Raw genomic sequence first — 17,001 nt, forward strand, 5'->3', positions numbered from 1 at the left:
TTTACCTTGGCAGCTGATGCAGCCATGTAATAACCATCATTATTCCCATCAAGGCCTCACAGATGTTCTGCTGATACCAGGGAGAGCAAGTCAGCTGCAAAATAATGTCACAGAAATCTTTGAATCACAGAAATACTTGGATTGGAAGGAACTTTAAAGCTCATCTCATTTCAACCCCCTGCCATGGGCAGGGACAGCTCCCACTATCCCAGGTTGCTCCAAGCCCTGTCCAACCTGGCCTTGAAAACTTCCTGGGATGATGCTCAAAGAGGGACAGAAAGCCAGGAATTAAAGAACTTCAGAAGCAAATATTGTAATGCTGCTTGAGCAGTAAAATTACAGTGTTTAAAAGCATCTGAAAATGATGAATCAGGAAAAATCAGGGTGGATATTCCCCAAAGGAGATCTGGCAGCCCAGCTGGACAGGCTTTGGGTTCAGGGAGGAGCACAATTCACTACTACCCCAAGCAAAGCAGATCTATTTGGTTACTAAATAAACCTGCATTTCATACTCTTTTTGTAAGCAATGATGGTTTTAAACCCTGAAGATGAAAAAAGCCACCCCTGCATTAATTAGGACCACAAAAAAAAAAAAAAATTATGGTAGTACATGAATATACATAGAAACTTTTTTTCCCTAAAACCTACAGGTGTTGGCCCTTCAGCAGCCTCCTTAAGAGCTATTTGCTGTTCAGTGCTGAAGCAGGCACACCATGATTCAATCAACACTGATTTAACAAGTGATAAGAGAGGGTTGCCCAAGGCCTCCTGACCCATTTCCTTATCTTGTTCCTGTAGTGTTGGATTTTGCTCCAAAGGCCAAAGCCTTAGCAAACACCATTCATTTTTTTTTTCTGATACGCTAAAAAAATATGATGAAAAAAAAAAGAGATTTCTTTTATGCCTGGTTTGGGTACACAAGGGAGTTTGGAACTCTCTGGGAAGTCTCAAATGGGGAAACTTTCCTGGCTGCATTCAGCATCATATATAAAAACAACTTATCATTGAACTACAGAATGGTTTGGGTTGGAATGACCTTAAAAGTTCATCCCATTCCACCCCCTGCCATAGCCAGGGACACCTTCCACCATCCCAAATTTCTCCAAGCTCCGTCCAACCTGGCCTTGGACACTTCAAGGGAAGCAACAACTTCTCTGGGAAACCTGTGCCAGGGCCTCACCACCCTCACAGCCAAGAATTCCTTCCCAGTATCCCATCATACCCATTGCCCCTTGTCCAGTCTCTCCATCCCTTGTCCCAAGTCCCTCTCCAGCTCTCCTGGAGCCCCTTTAGGCCCTGGAAGGGGCTCTGAGCTCTCCCTGGAGCCTTCTCTTCTCCAGGTTAACACCTCCAGCTCTCCCAACCTGGCTTGAGAGCAGAGGGACTCCAGCCCTTGGAGCATTTTATCTCAAAAATTATCAACTTATCTCAAAAACTGACATGTTCTCAGTCCAAACCAACTGCAATAGGGGCAGCAACTTTGACACTTCCCCAAAGAGGGCAGAAAGTCAGCAGTCTGTGCAAAGTTTTAGTTCATACTTTCGTTTCTTGAAAAAGACACCAAATATTTGCAGGAAAAACAGGTGGCTGCTCCCCCCTGAACAGCCCACAGAGGTCACCAGCAGAGCCTGAAGGATGGGCTCCCTGGTGGCTCAGAGCAAGGCAAAATAAAAGGTGTTTTATGGGACTGCACAGGTTTAAAATCACTCTTCTGTGACTTCTGGGTGAAAACCTAACTGGAAATAAGGAGGTGTGGGGAATTCAGAGGGAACTGACTGAGTTACTGGAATAAATCAGTGTTAAGTGATGTCCTGACTGCAGCTCCACATGACTGGAGGCACTGAAGCTTTTGGAGCCAGGTTGTACAAAGGGCAGGATGAAATCCTGGTTATTTCTCCTGTGTTTTATGCCAATAAAACTTCGCAGACAACATGGAAAACTGAACCTTCAAAGGAGAGCAAAGAAATCCTGTGGAGTCAGAGGGAAGTTAGGCAAAATACGAGTGATTTTTAAAAAAATTATTATAATTGTTAAAGCACAAATAAAAACATAATGAAGGGGTGGTTAAATATTACTTGCAAAGGCATGCAGTGGTCTATTGCACATAGAGCACTGAAGTATAAAAACATTTAAACACATCAAAACCATCTCCCATTTTACTGCCTAAATGCTGGGTTGTGCAGTCAAGTGTATTAAATGTTATTTGGATTTTTCTCATCACTTCACTAGGAAATCTTCTCAAACCAAAATAACCCTTTAAAATGTGAGTGTGACCAAAAATTGATTGATATAAATGGAATCAGGGGGAAAAAGGAATTTGCTCACTGTTTTTTGATCACTGATTAATTATTTTTAGTTCTAGACCACATGGCCTTTTCATTTCTGAGAATGGTAGGGAGTATAGTTTTTACCTCCTCCTCACAGAGAAGGATGAGAAAATAATAAAAAAAGGATTTTTTTTCGTTAAAGAGAAGCTTTAGTGTCATTATGGTTTAGAACAGGGCTTGAAAATGGTTCCTGAGATTATTTTTCTGTTGTTCATACTCCTGAAAATTGGCCAAAATGAGGGGAAAAGTGTCAATCAGCACAGCAACACAGTGAAATATTTCTGTATTTCCAGATGAAAACTTCAAGAGATGCTGAGAGGATGCAGGTGGCATGGAGACGGCATAGTGGTGGGGTGCAAGGAGGGTGGAGTAGGAAAATTAGATGGGATAGAGGCAGACTGGAGGAGGGAAGCAGGAGGATCACAGAACCTCAGAATGGTTTGGGTGGGAAGGGACCTTAAAGCTCATCCCATTCCACCCCCTGCCATGGGCAGGGACACCTTCCACTATCCCAGGCTGCTCCAAGCCCTGTCCAACCTGGCCTTGGACACTTCCAGGGATCCAGGGGCAGCCACAGCTTTTCTGAGAAACCTGTGTGATGCAGGTGGAGTTGAAAAGGGATGGGTGTGGGATGCAGGAGGGTTTAGGAAGGATACAGGCAGGTTGGAGGAGGAAAACCAGATGGGAGAGAGGCCAGCTGGAGAATGGCCTCCAGTGATCCTCCAGGAGGAGAGAAACGGGAAGGAAAAGGTATAGAGGCAGGATGGAGACAGGATAGCAAAGGGTGGGATACAGGAAAAATCCAGACAGGTTGCTGGAGGAAAACTAGATGGGATGGAGATAGGATGGAGGAAGGAAGCAGGATGGGATTAAGCCGGGATAAAGGGGGGGTGCAGGTGGGATTGAGGAGGAATGCAGGCAGATTGAAAAATGAAAAGGAAACGGGATGGAGTACGGCAGGAAGGGAGAAAGGGGGGAGGGAAGATGCAGGAATGGGATGGCAGAGGGCGGAACATCTGTGGGATCGAGGAAGGTCAGAGGCAGGCTGGAGGGATACAGGTGGGCTGGAGGTGGAATTGAGGAAGGAAGGATGCAGGCAGGGTGGAGGTCTGAAAACCAGGTGGGATGGAGGTCGGCAGGAGGAGGGATAGAAGCAGAGCAGAGGTGCAGGCAGGACTGATGGAAGCCTGCAGGGGCAGGGATGGAGGCAGAAGGGAAGCGGGCAGGAGGAAGGAGGGAAGCAGTGGGGAGCAGTGATGGAGCCGGGAGCAGGGACGGACGGAGGGAGGGAGGCGGGCTCTGGGGGCGGGCAGCCGGCAGGATGCTGTCACGCCGGGGGCGGGCCGGCCGGGATGACTCAGCCTCCGGGAGCTGCCCCGGCCGTGGCGACCGAGCGGGGGCCGTGAGTGCCGGTGAGTCCCGGTGAGTGCCGGGGACGCGCATTAGAAGCGCAGCGGGCGCGGCGGCGGCGAGGAGCGGTAAGGGAGGGGATGCTTAGGGGCAGGGGACGCGGCAATGGGGCACCCCCTCGCACGGCTCCGTGAGGGCCACGGAGCACCCGCAGGGACAACAGCAGCAGCGTCTCCCGCTTTTTCCAGCGGCGTTTTGGGGGATTTTTGTCCATGGCTAGTGCGGGATGCGGGATGAGGGAGGGGGATGCGCTGCGGCGCAGATTGTTGCCGGGAAAATGAACCCTCAAAACGCATCAAACCTTCAAGAAAGGTCACGGGAGGAGAGAGGAAGCCTTGTTTTTATGATAGGGACAGGAAAAACAGCGCAGCTCTGCTCGTCAGCTGACGCCGAGGTCGCATTGGCACCCTGGGAACATCCCGTGATGCACAGCCCGGCCTGGGTTTGGACCAGGACCGTGGCTTGGGAATGGCGGTGGAGAAGCTGCCATGCGTCCCTCTGGCCTGGAGTGAATCTCTCATCCCCGTATCCCACTCTCAGGGATGCTCTGCGGGCGTGATGTAGCAAAGATCGCTTCCTCCTGGCATTTCCCTCGAAGGAAGGGATTTCCGTAGCATGGGGTGTCCGGGGGCTTGTGCAAGACTCTGGTTTATGGATTGGTCTGTAGGAAGAAGAAGGGAAAAAAAAATCAGTGCAGCTTCATTTGGGAGGAATCTTGTGCTTTCTGTGCATGGAAGCTGCAGAGGTGAGCGCTGCAGCTAGTCTTATGAGGGAATTACTTTGTCAGATACAGAGCAGCCAGGTCTAATAGGGTTGAAATTGGATGACCTTTAGGATCTCTTCCAACCCAGATCTCTAGGATTCTGTTATCTGACCTGTGTTAGTGATCTGGCTTTGCTAGAAGGGAATAAGCATGGGGAGGAGTGCCTGATTTTTTTTTTTTTTTCTCGATGAAAAAATAATTCAAGCTTTGGTAATGCAGCGAGAGCTGTAATGAAGTCGGCAGAGCACGGGTTTGGTGCTGCCAAGCTCACCTGGTGACGCAGCAGGCTGAGCTGGATCGGGAGCTGGAGCTGAACCTCTCTGGGTTCGCTTTGTTGTGGCTTGGAGTCACAAGCCCTGGCAGAGAGAACAAAGGACAAAGCTCGGCCCAAGCTAAGGGCTGGTGCGGAGCAGGACACATGATTTGGGCTGTGCCGAGCACCCCCGGCCCTGGAGGGCTCGGGGGTGTTGTAGAAGGGAGGGTGGGACAGCTTTTACCTTCCTCAGAGCCTTGGAGAAGGTGTGGACGGCTCCGTCTGTGCCTGCAGGGGGTTGGCCCAGACAGTGCAGGAGCTGGGAGATGCTTCAGGGCTGTGTCTTATCTGTGGTCTGACCTGCCCCGGCTGAGTCATGTGAGCTGGGCTCGGAATAGCCGGTTTGGGGGTTGGGTTGTTGCTTTTTCTTAAATAAAGTTTAATGGGACCTGTGGGCTTTGTTTTGGGGAGGGGAGACCTTTGTGGTGCAAGGGCGAAGGGATTCGCTGCTGTGGGCACCGTGTGCCTGCCTTGGCTGCTGGGAGGGTGGTGTGGGATCCTGCCGAGGTCTGGGATGTCAGGGTTCGACTGTCAGGAGCTCTGTCCTCGAGAAAACAGGCGGGGAGCTGCCCTGGCTCCCCGATCTGCTCTGGAGGGATGGAGATGGCACTTGGGTGGTGTCTCCTCCTCCTCTGCGGCAGCACAGAGGGCTGTGGGTGGATGCTGCAGCACCAGCACAGCCACAGCCCTTCGGGTGCTCTCCTCCCTCGCAGGCTGCAGCTGCTCCGAGCAGCTCCTGCAGAGCCCTCGCTGCCTCCTCCTCGCTGCCTGGGAGAGGGGCTGCACTCAGCTGGCCCAAATTTCCTCTTTCTAAGCGACCAGCTGGCTGAAGCGTGAGTGTCCTGTCCCACCCAGGGGCAGGTGTGCCGGTGGGTGTTTATTTCTTGCTCATCCTTCAAGAAATGGCATTAGCAGATGCTTTGGATCTCAAAGTATTCCCTGCTCTCAGTCCAGGGGAAGGTGGAGCAACCCGAGGGGCTCTTTGCAAGCCCCAAACATCCTTCTGCCACCTGGGCAACTCTGTAGGGTGGGAGCTGATGTGTCCTGAGAATCCCAATAGCTTTGTTTCTGTTTCCAAGCTGAGGGGCTGTGGTGGGATGTGAGCTGTGGGTCAACCTTAGCCAGGGTTATCCTGAAGCTGAGGCACCTCTGGAGACGTTGTGGGGTGCAGAGGGAAAGGATCTGCTGGGGTTCCTGGGGAAACTCCTCTGCCCTGTTTGCTGTGCACAAAGTGGGCAGCAAATGTTGGGGTGCAGCAGCTGTGATGCAATTTTGGTTTTGGGGGTGCTGCTCTGGGGTTTAAACAGCCCTGAGGTTTTAGGTGTGAGGAGGAGATAGCGGTGCTGGGGGAAGCACCAGTGTGATAACGCTGCCAGGGGAAGTTTTGCTGCTCGGATCAGCTGGGACAGGGGGTGAGGGAGGAAACCAGCAGCTTTTCGTTGCTGTAGAGTCTCTGGGGTTGTTGTGGTTGGGCTGCATGTGACCCACGGCCAGTGGGAATCCGTCCTGCCAGTCCCGTGCCTGTGTCCTATTTATAGACCTGCTGTACACAGGATAAAGCCAGGGAGAGGGGGCGTTAGGGAGGAAGAAATCCCACGGGGGTGAGGATTTCCCCTTCCTTTTCCAGACAGATCTTGGGACACCTGATCTTGGGTGTCAGCTCTCACCACCTTAAACTTTGCAGCCATAGGAGACCTCGTAGAATAATGGAAATATGTGGGCTGCAAGGGGTGTTTAAAGGGCATTTAATTCCAACCTCTCTGCCATGGGCAGCGACATCTTTAACTATGTATTTTTACTGTATGTCAGGTTCGTCAGAGCCCTGTCCTGAATGCTTTTTGGGATGGGGCATCCCCCATCTCTTGGGGCAACCTGTTCTAGTGCCTCCTCACCCTCACAGGGAACAATTCCTTCCCAATATCCCATCTATCCCTGCCCTCTGGCAGTGGGAAGCCATTCCCTGTGTCCTGTCCCTCCAGCCCTTGTCCCAAGTCCCTCTCCAGCTCTCCTGGAGCCCCTTTAGGCCCTGAAAGGAGTTCTGAGGTCTCCTTGGAGCCTTCTCTTCCCCAGGCTGGACACCCCCAGTTCTCTCATGACCCATGGGGAGGCTCCATGCCCACAGCAGACTTGGCAAGAGGTCAAGAGGTGTTTTTGGTTTTTTGTTTTTTTGTTTTTTTCCTCAAGAACTATCTGGCTCCCAGCTATTTGCTTTGCTGGGTTTGCTGGCCCTGGGCCACGTCCAGGGTGCAGATGCAAAGCAGCAGAGCTGAAACTCTGCCTCTTTCAGGGGAAACTGCTGGGATCTATTTTCAGTTTGGTTTTGGGTTGCCTGGAGAGTGTGGTCTGGTAACCCGAGAATGGGAGATGTCCCGTGTCTGTCCCTCAAAAGCTGGGTGTGAGCAGCACATCGATGCCTGGCAGGGTGGTTTTCAGCCTGTCAGCAGATTTACAAACATCTTGCTGGGAAAAAAAAAAAAAAAAAAGTGTAATCATGTGACTTCTGGCCTCAGAAATGCCTCCTGCCTATGCTATGGGAAAATACCGAGTTGACTGCAGGAAGTGCAGAGTGTTTTGGGGTTTGATATTTGTGTGTGTGTGTGTTCATTTTTTTTTTTATTATTATTATGTTTATAAGATTTTTCATTAAAAAGGCGCTTCAGCTCAGGCTGGTTACCTGCAGGCTTCCTGTGGCCTGTTGTGGGCAAAAAGCACAGTTGTATTACACCTGTATATTTATTTTCCTGGGTGTAGCCTCCTGTGTAAGCAGGGGAGCAGAGCCAGCGAGTCCCTTGCCTGCAGAAACCTCTAAGCAAGGAAATATTCATGAAACCCCTGAAAATATGCATAAAACCCCTTCAAAGAGGTGATATTTAGGAGTGGGAGGACCCAAGTGCTGCTGAAACTCAGCTGGTTTTTTTTTTTGGGCTGAGCATCCTGCTGAAAGCACAAAGAAGGGGGAACAAATAAATAAATGGTGGAAGGAAGAGTGGGAAAGGAGAAAAAAGCCCCTTTATACAGCGAGCTGCAGCCGCCTGGGCTCACTGCTGGCAGAAAGTAGGACACTCCTGCTGGGTTTTCTTCTCTGGAAAGGCTAAACTTGGCTGGGAGTGGGTGGAAGCAGCCGGCAGGGAGGTGTGTGTGTGTCTCCCATCCCCATCCCCTGCTCGTCCAGCTCTGCTGCTGTGGGGCTGCTGGCAGGAGCTGCGTGTCCGCTTTAAACCCTGCAAAGGTGATTACACGTTCAGCTCGCTGGGTTGAGCAGGAATTAAAGCCTGAATATCCCTGCCGTGGAGGAGCTGAGGTGCTCACCAGGCTTGGGGTGGATGTGGGGCTGGTGGGAGGAACCTGGGAGGGTTTGGAGGAGGAGGAGGGTGCCCTGGTGTGTTTGCAGAGATAAAGGAGCTTGTGGCCTCGTGATGTGTCTGAGTCAGGCGGGGAACAAGTGGCTGCTGGCGCTGGGGGGTTAATTGGAAGTTGGGCAATTCGATGTGAATTAGGTTAAAGGGGAGCAGGGAAAACACAGAGCCCTGGGGTGTCTGTGGGCTGGATGGTGCTTGTGCTCCTGCACGGGAGGCTGTGGTCCTTTCTTTCCTGCTCTTCCTCTGCGTCTCTGATCCCAAAATTGGGGCTTTCCTCATTCCCTGCACCTCCCTGGGGAAAAGCCCCGGTGGGAGAGGAGCAGAGGACAGCAGCCACAGGCAGCTCTGGTGCATGCTGACCCCCCTGTGCATGGACAGGGGGTCACACCTGGGGCTGTGACACCCCCAGGGCAGCGGGCTGGCCAAAGTGAGGCTCTTAAAAATGTAATTTGGAGTAATATCTTAAAAGGGAAGAGCAGGGCCAGAGCCTATCAAATCCCATGCCCGAAGTTTTGGGTGGAGATGGGATGTCACTTGTTCCTTCTCCTGGTCCTTATTCGCCATTGTTGTGGAAGTAAACACAGGTTTTAATACCCTCCAAATCCCTTGGATCTGCTTCAAAAGGTATTTTCCTGCTGCTGCTAATCCTGCAGTGGTCAACAAACAAGGCTGCCTTGCCTGATTTCTCCTGAGCTGCAGGGGGGGTTGTTGCTCTGTTCCTGTGTCTCTCTCCTGACCTTTGGGGCAGTGGGGGATCTGGAGGGATCTGGTGCAGTCACACATTTTATCCTCCCACGTGTTGCTGCAGCTGGGCCCACCCTGGGAATGTTTCCAACGATGCTCCAATCTGGCTGCAGGTGGAGTGTCCTGTTCAGCAGCCAAGATGTGGCCACCCGTGTCCCTCCTGTGTGTCCTGGTGGCCTTTGCCAACGCTCGCAGCATTCCTTACTTCCCTCCTCTCTCTGATGACCTGGTCAACCACATAAACAAGCTCAACACCACCTGGAAGGTGAGTACTGGGCTGATTTGGGGTTCTTTTGGGGGGGCATTGCTGACAGTCTCTTTGTGGGATTCAGTGGCTGAGCTTTGGGAGTGTCACTGAGGTGGTGACATAGATCCAGCCTTGGTCCCAGCTGGCTTTTCCAGTGAGGTGATGCTCTCAGGGGTTCCTGCAGTGACAGGAGCTGTGGAGCTCCTCCTTGGCACAGAGCAGGATGAATTTGTGGAACAGGAGCAATGTAAGAGTTGGAAATTCTGCAGGGGGCTGGAGACAAGCAGAGAGTGTCCAGTTATTGGTGACCTGACCCTCCTTGGCCAGTTTGCTGTGTCCAAAGCCTCAAGCTGGACCTCACTGGTCCTGATGGGCTGATCCTGGGCTGTGTTCTGTGTCTGTAGGTGCTTGGCTCTTGGCCCCTGGGCTTTGCAGCAAGTGTCAGACTCTGGCTGGGGTTCAGGGAGCTCTGGAGCACCAAACTGTGATCCCAGACGTGCTCTTGGTGGCTCTGGAGAGTCGTGTCCCAATGCTGTGTGTCTCTTCCCAGGCAGGACACAACTTCCACAATGCTGACATGAGCTATGTGAAGAAGCTCTGTGGCACCTTCCTGGGTGGGCCCAAGCTCCCCGAGAGGTGAGTGCAGGGAGGAGAAAGTGAAGCTCCAGAAAAACTTGTGTGGATCCTCCATGAGCATCTGGAGTGGGTGAGGGGCTCTCCTGGCAGGCTGTGGGCAGCAGGGTGGACATTGGTGCAGCTTGGTGGACATTGTTCATGGAATTAAGCATGGAGCACATGTGAGGAGAGAATCCATCCTGTGTCCTGCCACTTGTGCAGTTTGTTATCCTTGAAAATGAACACGCCAGAGGAGCTGCTGGCCTGGTCTGAGGACAGCATAAGCATTTATGCTCCTTCAGTAAGCAAACAACACAAACGTCCTCCAGGCCACCTTCAGAGGAGGCTGGAGAGTGCAGTGCACCCCGTCGTGGTTCGCTGCACTCCTGAGACAGGAGTTCCCTCTCCTCACAGGGTGGATTTTGCTGCAGACGTGGAGCTGCCCGATAACTTCGACTCGCGGACGCAGTGGCCCAACTGTCCCACCATCAGCGAGATAAGAGACCAGGGCTCCTGTGGCTCCTGCTGGGTAAGGACAGGGGAAGTTTAATGTTGTGTCCATAAAATTTACTGGGCAAAACGCACGCCTTTGTATTTGCTGCTGAACCCCCTGCCATGGGCAGAGACACCTGCCACTGTCCCAGGTTGTTCTAAGCCCTGTCCAGCCTGGCCTTGGACACTTCCAGGGATCCAGGGGCAGGACAGCTTCTCTGGGCAGCCTGTGCCAGGGCCTCACCACCCTCACAGACAAGAATTCCTTTTCAATACCCCATCCATCCCTGCCCTCTGGCAGTGTGCAGCCATTCCCTGTGTCCTGTCTCTCCATCCCTTGTCCCCAGCCTTTCCCCAGTTCTCCTGGAGCCCCTTTAGGTCCTGGAAGGGGCTCTGAGATCTCCCTGGATCCTTCTCTCCTCCAGGTGAACACCTCCAGCTCTCCCAGCCTGGCTGCAGAGCAGAGGGGCTCCAGCCCTTGGAGCATTCTTTGTTGCCCTTTGTGAGGGGACACTGTGGGATCCTGCAGTGTCTGAGCTCCTGGGTGGCTTCTCCCCGCCAGGCCATGCTTGCTGCTCTCATTTCCAGGAGGTTTCCTGGTTTCTCTCCCCTGGCCAGCTCTAATGGGTGCTTTGGGGTTGCCCTCAGGCTTTTGGCGCCGTGGAAGCGATTTCAGACCGGATCTGTGTCCACACCAACGCCAAGGTCAGCGTGGAGGTCTCAGCTGAGGACCTGCTGTCGTGCTGTGGCTTTGAGTGTGGCATGGGGTGAGCTGCTCCTGGTCCTTGTGCACCTGGAAGGTGGTTGGGAGGAGCAGGGACAGACCCTGGAGGTGCTGATTGCTTCAGCCCTGCCGTCGTTATCTCCCTTATGAGCACAGAGCTCCTCCAGAGGTTTGTGCTGTGGATGAGGGAGTTAGGAGGGAACATGAAAGTGATTCCAGGGACTGGGACACATCCTGCCCCCAGCATAGTGGGTGGTGATGGCTGCAAGCACATAGTGCTGCTCTCCCACACAGAGCTGGCAGCTGCCAAAGCCAAAGGAAGGATCTTTTCATAGTCCCAGATCCTTGGTTTTCAGGCACAAGTGTTTTGCCTGTGGCTTTCCCAGTCGTTGAGCACAGGGTACGGAGTTGAGTCGCCAAGTTCTGTTGCTCCTGGCAGCAGCAGCTGGTCAGGGACCTGGTAAGGAGGCACTTTGGGACTTGGAGCCATGGGTGCTGTTACCTGCTTGCCCGAAACCTTGGTGTCTCCAGGCAGATCCTGGGGAAGAAAAGAACAGACTAAAAAAAGGCTTAATATGCCCAAACCTTCCTTTGAACCATCGCAGGCTGGCTCCATTCCCTTGCCTCTCCCAAAATGGGATGGCTGGGGCTGGAGCTGGTGCCTCTCCCCCCAGGTGCAATGGTGGTTACCCCTCTGGTGCGTGGAGGTACTGGACAGAGAGGGGCCTCGTGTCCGGGGGTCTCTACGATTCCCACGTGGGTAAGTCCTGGCAGATACCCTTGGGGAAGCAGGGAGGAGCATCTCTGCTTGGTTAAGGCTCATGTTTTTTGGGGTGCTTCTCTCCTGGTCTGCATCCTTGTGGCTGCTCCCTCCTTCAACTCGAGCACCTCTGCAGTCCCAGCTGGCTGCTCCTGCCCCCGTGGCTCCTTCCAGTCACTCCTTTGGGACAAGGGTCCCTGAGCAGCACCCAGAGGCAGGAGGCACATCTGGGAAGGGAGCCAGGAGCCCTCAACCCACCCCCCAAGGCTCCTGTTTCCATAGCAGGAATGAATCAGGCTGTGAAGTTTGTGTTGTTGCCGGTTTTGAACCGGTTCACTACGCTTTGGATGAGGTCAGGAGTCTTCCTGACATGTTCCCCCTTCAAAAAATAACTTCCAGACTGGAACCCTCCGCCTCCCCCTGTCATGACCATCAGTTGGTTCACGTTTCCACCTTTTCCATCACCACTTGGGGAGAGAGGTGGTGGGAAGCAGCTCTGGTGGGAAACACGTTGCTCATGGAGGGATTGCCCATCTGGCAGGGGAAGACCTCCTGCACCCCACTGATTTGTGGGGCTCCTGGGGCAGAAAGGCTCTTTCCTGGGGCTTCTGCTGCCCTCTCCAGCGTGGCTGTCGGGATCTCTGGGGACAGCCAGTTGATGTCACCTCTGTCCTGGACAGGCTGCCGGCCCTACTCCATCCCACCGTGCGAGCACCACGTCAACGGCACGCGGCCCCCCTGCACCGGGGAGGGAGGGAGCACCCCGAGATGCAGCCGGCACTGTGAGCCTGGCTACTCGCCCTCATACAAGGAGGACAAGCACTATGGTAAGGGAGGTGGCAGCTCCAGAGCTGCTCCTCGTGGCAGCTGGGAGGGGTGGGCAGCTGGGAACGGGTGAACCCATTCCTGGTGTTTTTTTTTCCCTGTGCCCTGTCCCTGGAGGCTCCGTTCTGGTGGTCCTGGAGCAAACCTGAGTGTGACAGATGCACAGTTTGTGTTTGCTGAGACTCAGCTGGCAAGGGGGAACTGGTGGAACTGGTTTGAGTCCTCCTGGTGCACGTGGCTGGCTTGAGGAGTGTGGTGCTGAGCCCCATCTGGTGTCAAAGCCACCTCCAAGTCTCCTTGGCAGCAACCAGCCCTGTACTTTTAGGATAATCCGTCTGTTTCTTGGAGGTTTGTCTTCACCTTGAGTATTTTGGGTTTTAAAAAGCAGAATGCACCAGGGAAAAATGTCCTTTCCCACTAGAGCTGTCTGGAATAGGTCTTTGGGTACAGAATAGGAGTCAGATTAAATAATTCCCTCTGGAAGAGGGGTGGCTGGAGCCCACTTTTCCTGCTTGGCTGTGTCAGTCCCTCTGGAGCTGCTGGGTTTGGATTTAACCTGAATTTAAGTGCAAGAGGCCTCCTGCAGGGTCACACTGAGCCATCCTGTGTGGCCTGACCGTGCCATCCTAATGGTGGGAATTCTTTTCCTTTTAGGCATCACGTCCTACGGTGTCCCTCGCAGTGAGAAGGAAATCATGGCTGAGATCTACAAGAACGGCCCAGTGGAAGGAGCCTTCATTGTCTACGAGGATTTCCTGATGTACAAATCTGGTGAGCAGCAGCACTGGGGCTGGAGGGGGAGCCCTGTTCCCTGCTTCAACCTAAGGTCCCTCTTTAGTGGCCCTGGTCTGCCTTCTCCAGTCTTGGAGATCTCGGCCTCACACTTGAGTATCTGGTGTGGCAAGGACATGGGCAAATGCCACCTCCTGTATCCATAGCAAGGGTAATTGGTTCTTGGGACTGGATCAGGCAAGGAGCCCTAGTGGGAAGCACCCCAAATTCCAGCTGACAGCAGCAGCTCGGATTTAGGACCTCAAAACTCTTGTGGACTTGTGGACTGGCTTTGAGCCCCTTGGGGAGTGTCTCTGGGTGCTCAGCTGGTTCTGAGCATCGGTCACAGAATCATGGAATGGTTTGGGTGGGAAGATAATAATTTAAAAAATCGTCTCATTTCAACCCCCTGCCATGGGCAAGGACACCTTCCTCTATCTAAGCCCTGTCCAACCTGGCCTTGGACACTTCCAGGGATCCAGGGGCAGCCACAGCTTCTTCAGGCACCCTGTGCCAGGGCCTCACCACCCTCACAGCCGAGAATTTCCTCCTTACACCCAACCTAAATCTCCCATCTTTTAGTTTAAAAGCTTTCCCTTCTGTCCTGTCGCTATCTCCCCGTGCAGAACTCCTTCTTCCAGACTCTGCACTATTTCACTTTCACATTTAACCAAAAAACCCTCCTCAGCCACTCTGGGGTTTGTGATACCGGGTGGCCCCCAGGCCGTGAGCACTCTGTGCTGTGGACAGATGGTGCCTGTTGACATTTTGGGGTGTTTTTGCCTTGCAGGGGTCTACCAGCACGTGTCTGGGGAGCAGGTGGGAGGCCACGCCATCCGCATCCTGGGCTGGGGCGTGGAGAACGACACTCCCTACTGGCTGGTGGCCAACTCCTGGAACACCGACTGGGGGGAGAATGGTGAGAACCACCGGGAATCCCTGCCCCATTTCCCCACCCCATTCCCCTCGGGTGGATGGAGAGGGTGACTTTTTTTTTTTTTTGGCTCTTGGTTTCTTCCCAGGTTTTTTCAAAATCTTGCGAGGAGATGACCACTGCGGCATCGAGTCCGAGGTTGTGGCCGGCATCCCCAGGACGGAGCAGTACTGGAAGAGGATGTAACTCTGATCAAACCACAAATAATCCTGAGTCCCTGATGCTTTTAACTGATAGTGGGTTGGGTGCAGAGACCCTCCCTTCTAAAAGAGACTCTAGTTCAGGTTACTTTATTAAAGCTTTTTATCTTTTCTTTTTTTTTTTTTTTTCAATTTTTTGTTCTTTTTTTTTTTTTTCTTTTAAAATTTTTTGGGGTTTTTTTTGTTTTTTAAATTGTACGGTGGAGCTGGAGGTGGGACTGCTTTCTGCAATCCTCCTGCTTCTGGTGGGTCACAGCAGGACATTGGGGCATTCCCTGCTCAGAGGACTGCTGGAGGGCTCGCTGGCCTCTTGGAATTTGGTTAGCCTGGACCCCTTCCAGCCCAGTTTGCTACTGGGAGGGCAGGAAACAGTAGCTTTGTGCTGGGATTAGGGACTTGGTGGGGCAGCAGAGGTGGATGCTGCTGGAAAGCCATGGCCAGGGGGATTTGTGCACCCCCAGATGGGTTGATCTGACTGTTAGCACCCGGAACAAGCAGGGAAGAATTTCCTGTGAGTGTGTGCCTTGAATTGGCTAAATTTAGACCTATTAATGAACAAAATACTGATGAACTTGATGTGGGGGTGGCTCTGGCCAGAGCTGCCTGCACCAAGTCCTTCATGCATTGCCTGTTCTGCTCCATCCTTCTGGCTTTTCAAACCACTTCTTCCTCAGCTGTTCACTGACTTTTTTATCTGCTGTAGTCTGGGGTTATTGATGCTGGGGAAGGGCCTGACTGGAGCTCCAGGAGCCTTTGATCAAATATCCTGCAAGCATCTGGGAGGGAGCTGGAAAGGGCAAAGCCCTTCTCCTCCACGGCTGAGCAGCTTGATGTGTGCAGGTCATGCCTGGGCAACGGTGCAGTACCCAAATTTGGGGTGCTTTGGGGCTGCAGGTGCTGGATGCTGAGCTGAGGGATGGTTCCCAAGTCTGCTACAGGGAGCTCAAGCAGATGCTGGGAGGTGTGTCACTAACTTGGACACGATTTTTTTCCTTGAGCCAGTTATTGAGGAAGGTAAAAACCCTTATTTTTGTTACTGGGGGGAGGTAATAGCTTGTGTATAGGAGGAATCATGAGATTTGCCAACACTAATATAGCAAAGAGCTTTTTTTTTTAATTTTAAAGCACAAAATACATTAGTGACCTGAGGCTATGGGTCTGAAATGTGTGAAGCAGGCTCTCCATGCACTGTAAAATAGCCCCTTACCTCTGCTTGCTCAGGCACCAGTGAGGCAGAGCTGTGCTGTACTTGGCTGGAACACCTGTGCCAATAAATGATTTCTCCAGTGTCTCTCGGCTCCTGGCTCTTGGTTGTTTCTGCTTGGCTTCCACCACCTCAGATGGTTGTCTGGAGTGGGAGCCAAGTGAGACCCTTTTGTCTTCAGAAAATGGTTTGGGTTGGAAAATACATTAGAGATCATCCAGTCCCACCCCCTGCCATGGGCAGGGACACCTTCCACTATCCCAGGCTGCTCCAAGCCCTGTCCAGCCTGGCCCTGGACACTTCCAGGGATCCAGGGACAGCCACAGCTTCTCTGAACAGCCTGTGCCAGGGCCTCCCCACCTCACAGGGAAGGATTTCCTTCCAGTATCCCATCTATCCCTGCCCTCTGGCAGTGGGAAGCCATTCCCTGTGTCCTGTCCCTCCATCCCTTGTCCCAAGTCCCTCTCCAGCTCTCCTGGAGCCCCTTTAGGCTCTGGAAGGGGCTCTGAGGTCTCCCTGGATCCTTCTCCAGGTGAACACTCCCCAGCTTTCCCAGCCTGGCTCCAGCCCTTGGAGCAGCTCCGTGGCCTCCTCTGGTCTCTCTCCAGCAGCTCCACGTCCTTCTGCTGTTGGCCCCAGGGCTGGAGGCAGCTCTGCAGGTGGGGTTTCACCTGAGGGGGGCAGAGGGGCAGAATCCCCTCCCTTGTGCAGGTGTGGTCACTGCCAGCCCTGTCCTGTGGCCCTGCTGGTGACAGCCACCCCGTGGGCTGTGTGCTGGTGATGGGGAAGGTGCTTCCACCCGGAGCAGAGAGCAGCCAGGAGCTGTGCCCAGCATCCCTGAGGATGCACCAGGGTCCTGGAGCATGTGCCTGCAGCCCAGGGCTGTGCCATCACTCCTTTCAAGGTGAATTTATGGACCCTCAGCTGTCCCTCTGGTTAAAATTCTTCCCCCAGGTCTGGCACATGGGGCTGTACTTTGATACCCAGATTTGGCACCAAGGGATCATTGGAATTTCATGAGCTGAGGGCTTATTACTTGTGGGGAAATTACTGGTGTAAAAGAAATGACAGCTGAATAAGAAAAAAAAGATCCAGCACTTTTTTTTTTTTCCCAAAGAAAACTTTTAATTTCAACAAGATGGGAAGCTGCACAAAGAGAGCTACCACGAGTTTCTTTAGAACAACAGCTTAAATCTACACCAGGAACTGTGGAGTAGGGGTTCTCCTTCTGAGTAACAGCCTGGCCACAGGGGCTTGGCCTTGCAAAGGCCACCACCCTGCACCTGGTAGCTCTGTCCTAGCCCAGGACATGG

At 52.9% G+C, this 17,001-nt stretch overlaps 1 protein-coding gene across 3 annotated transcripts; it reads left to right on the forward strand.

Annotated features, from left to right (window-relative positions):
• The first annotated feature begins 3,659 nt into the window (after positions 1–3,659).
• Positions 3,660–15,775, forward strand: CTSB (cathepsin B). 3 transcript variants are annotated; one of them, XM_053938366.1, is made up of 10 exons: positions 3,660–3,749; positions 9,030–9,181; positions 9,714–9,799; positions 10,193–10,307; positions 10,919–11,037; positions 11,669–11,754; positions 12,435–12,581; positions 13,234–13,350; positions 14,141–14,269; positions 14,373–15,775. In XM_053938366.1, exons 2-10 carry the CDS (start codon positions 9,056–9,058, stop codon positions 14,468–14,470), a joined length of 1,023 nt encoding a protein of 340 aa, XP_053794341.1. In that variant the 5' UTR covers positions 3,660–3,749; positions 9,030–9,055; the 3' UTR covers positions 14,471–15,775. The 3 variants fall into 3 exon arrangements, with proteins under 3 accessions (XP_053794341.1, XP_053794342.1, XP_053794340.1); XM_053938367.1 differs by having other exon boundaries at positions 3,666–3,739; XM_053938365.1 differs by having other exon boundaries at positions 3,702–3,805.
• Positions 15,776–17,001: the final 1,226 nt, after the last annotated feature.

The sequence above is a fragment of the Vidua chalybeata genome, chromosome 3 (assembly GCF_026979565.1).
Source record: "Vidua chalybeata isolate OUT-0048 chromosome 3, bVidCha1 merged haplotype, whole genome shotgun sequence".
Lineage (NCBI taxonomy): Eukaryota > Metazoa > Chordata > Aves > Passeriformes > Viduidae > Vidua > Vidua chalybeata.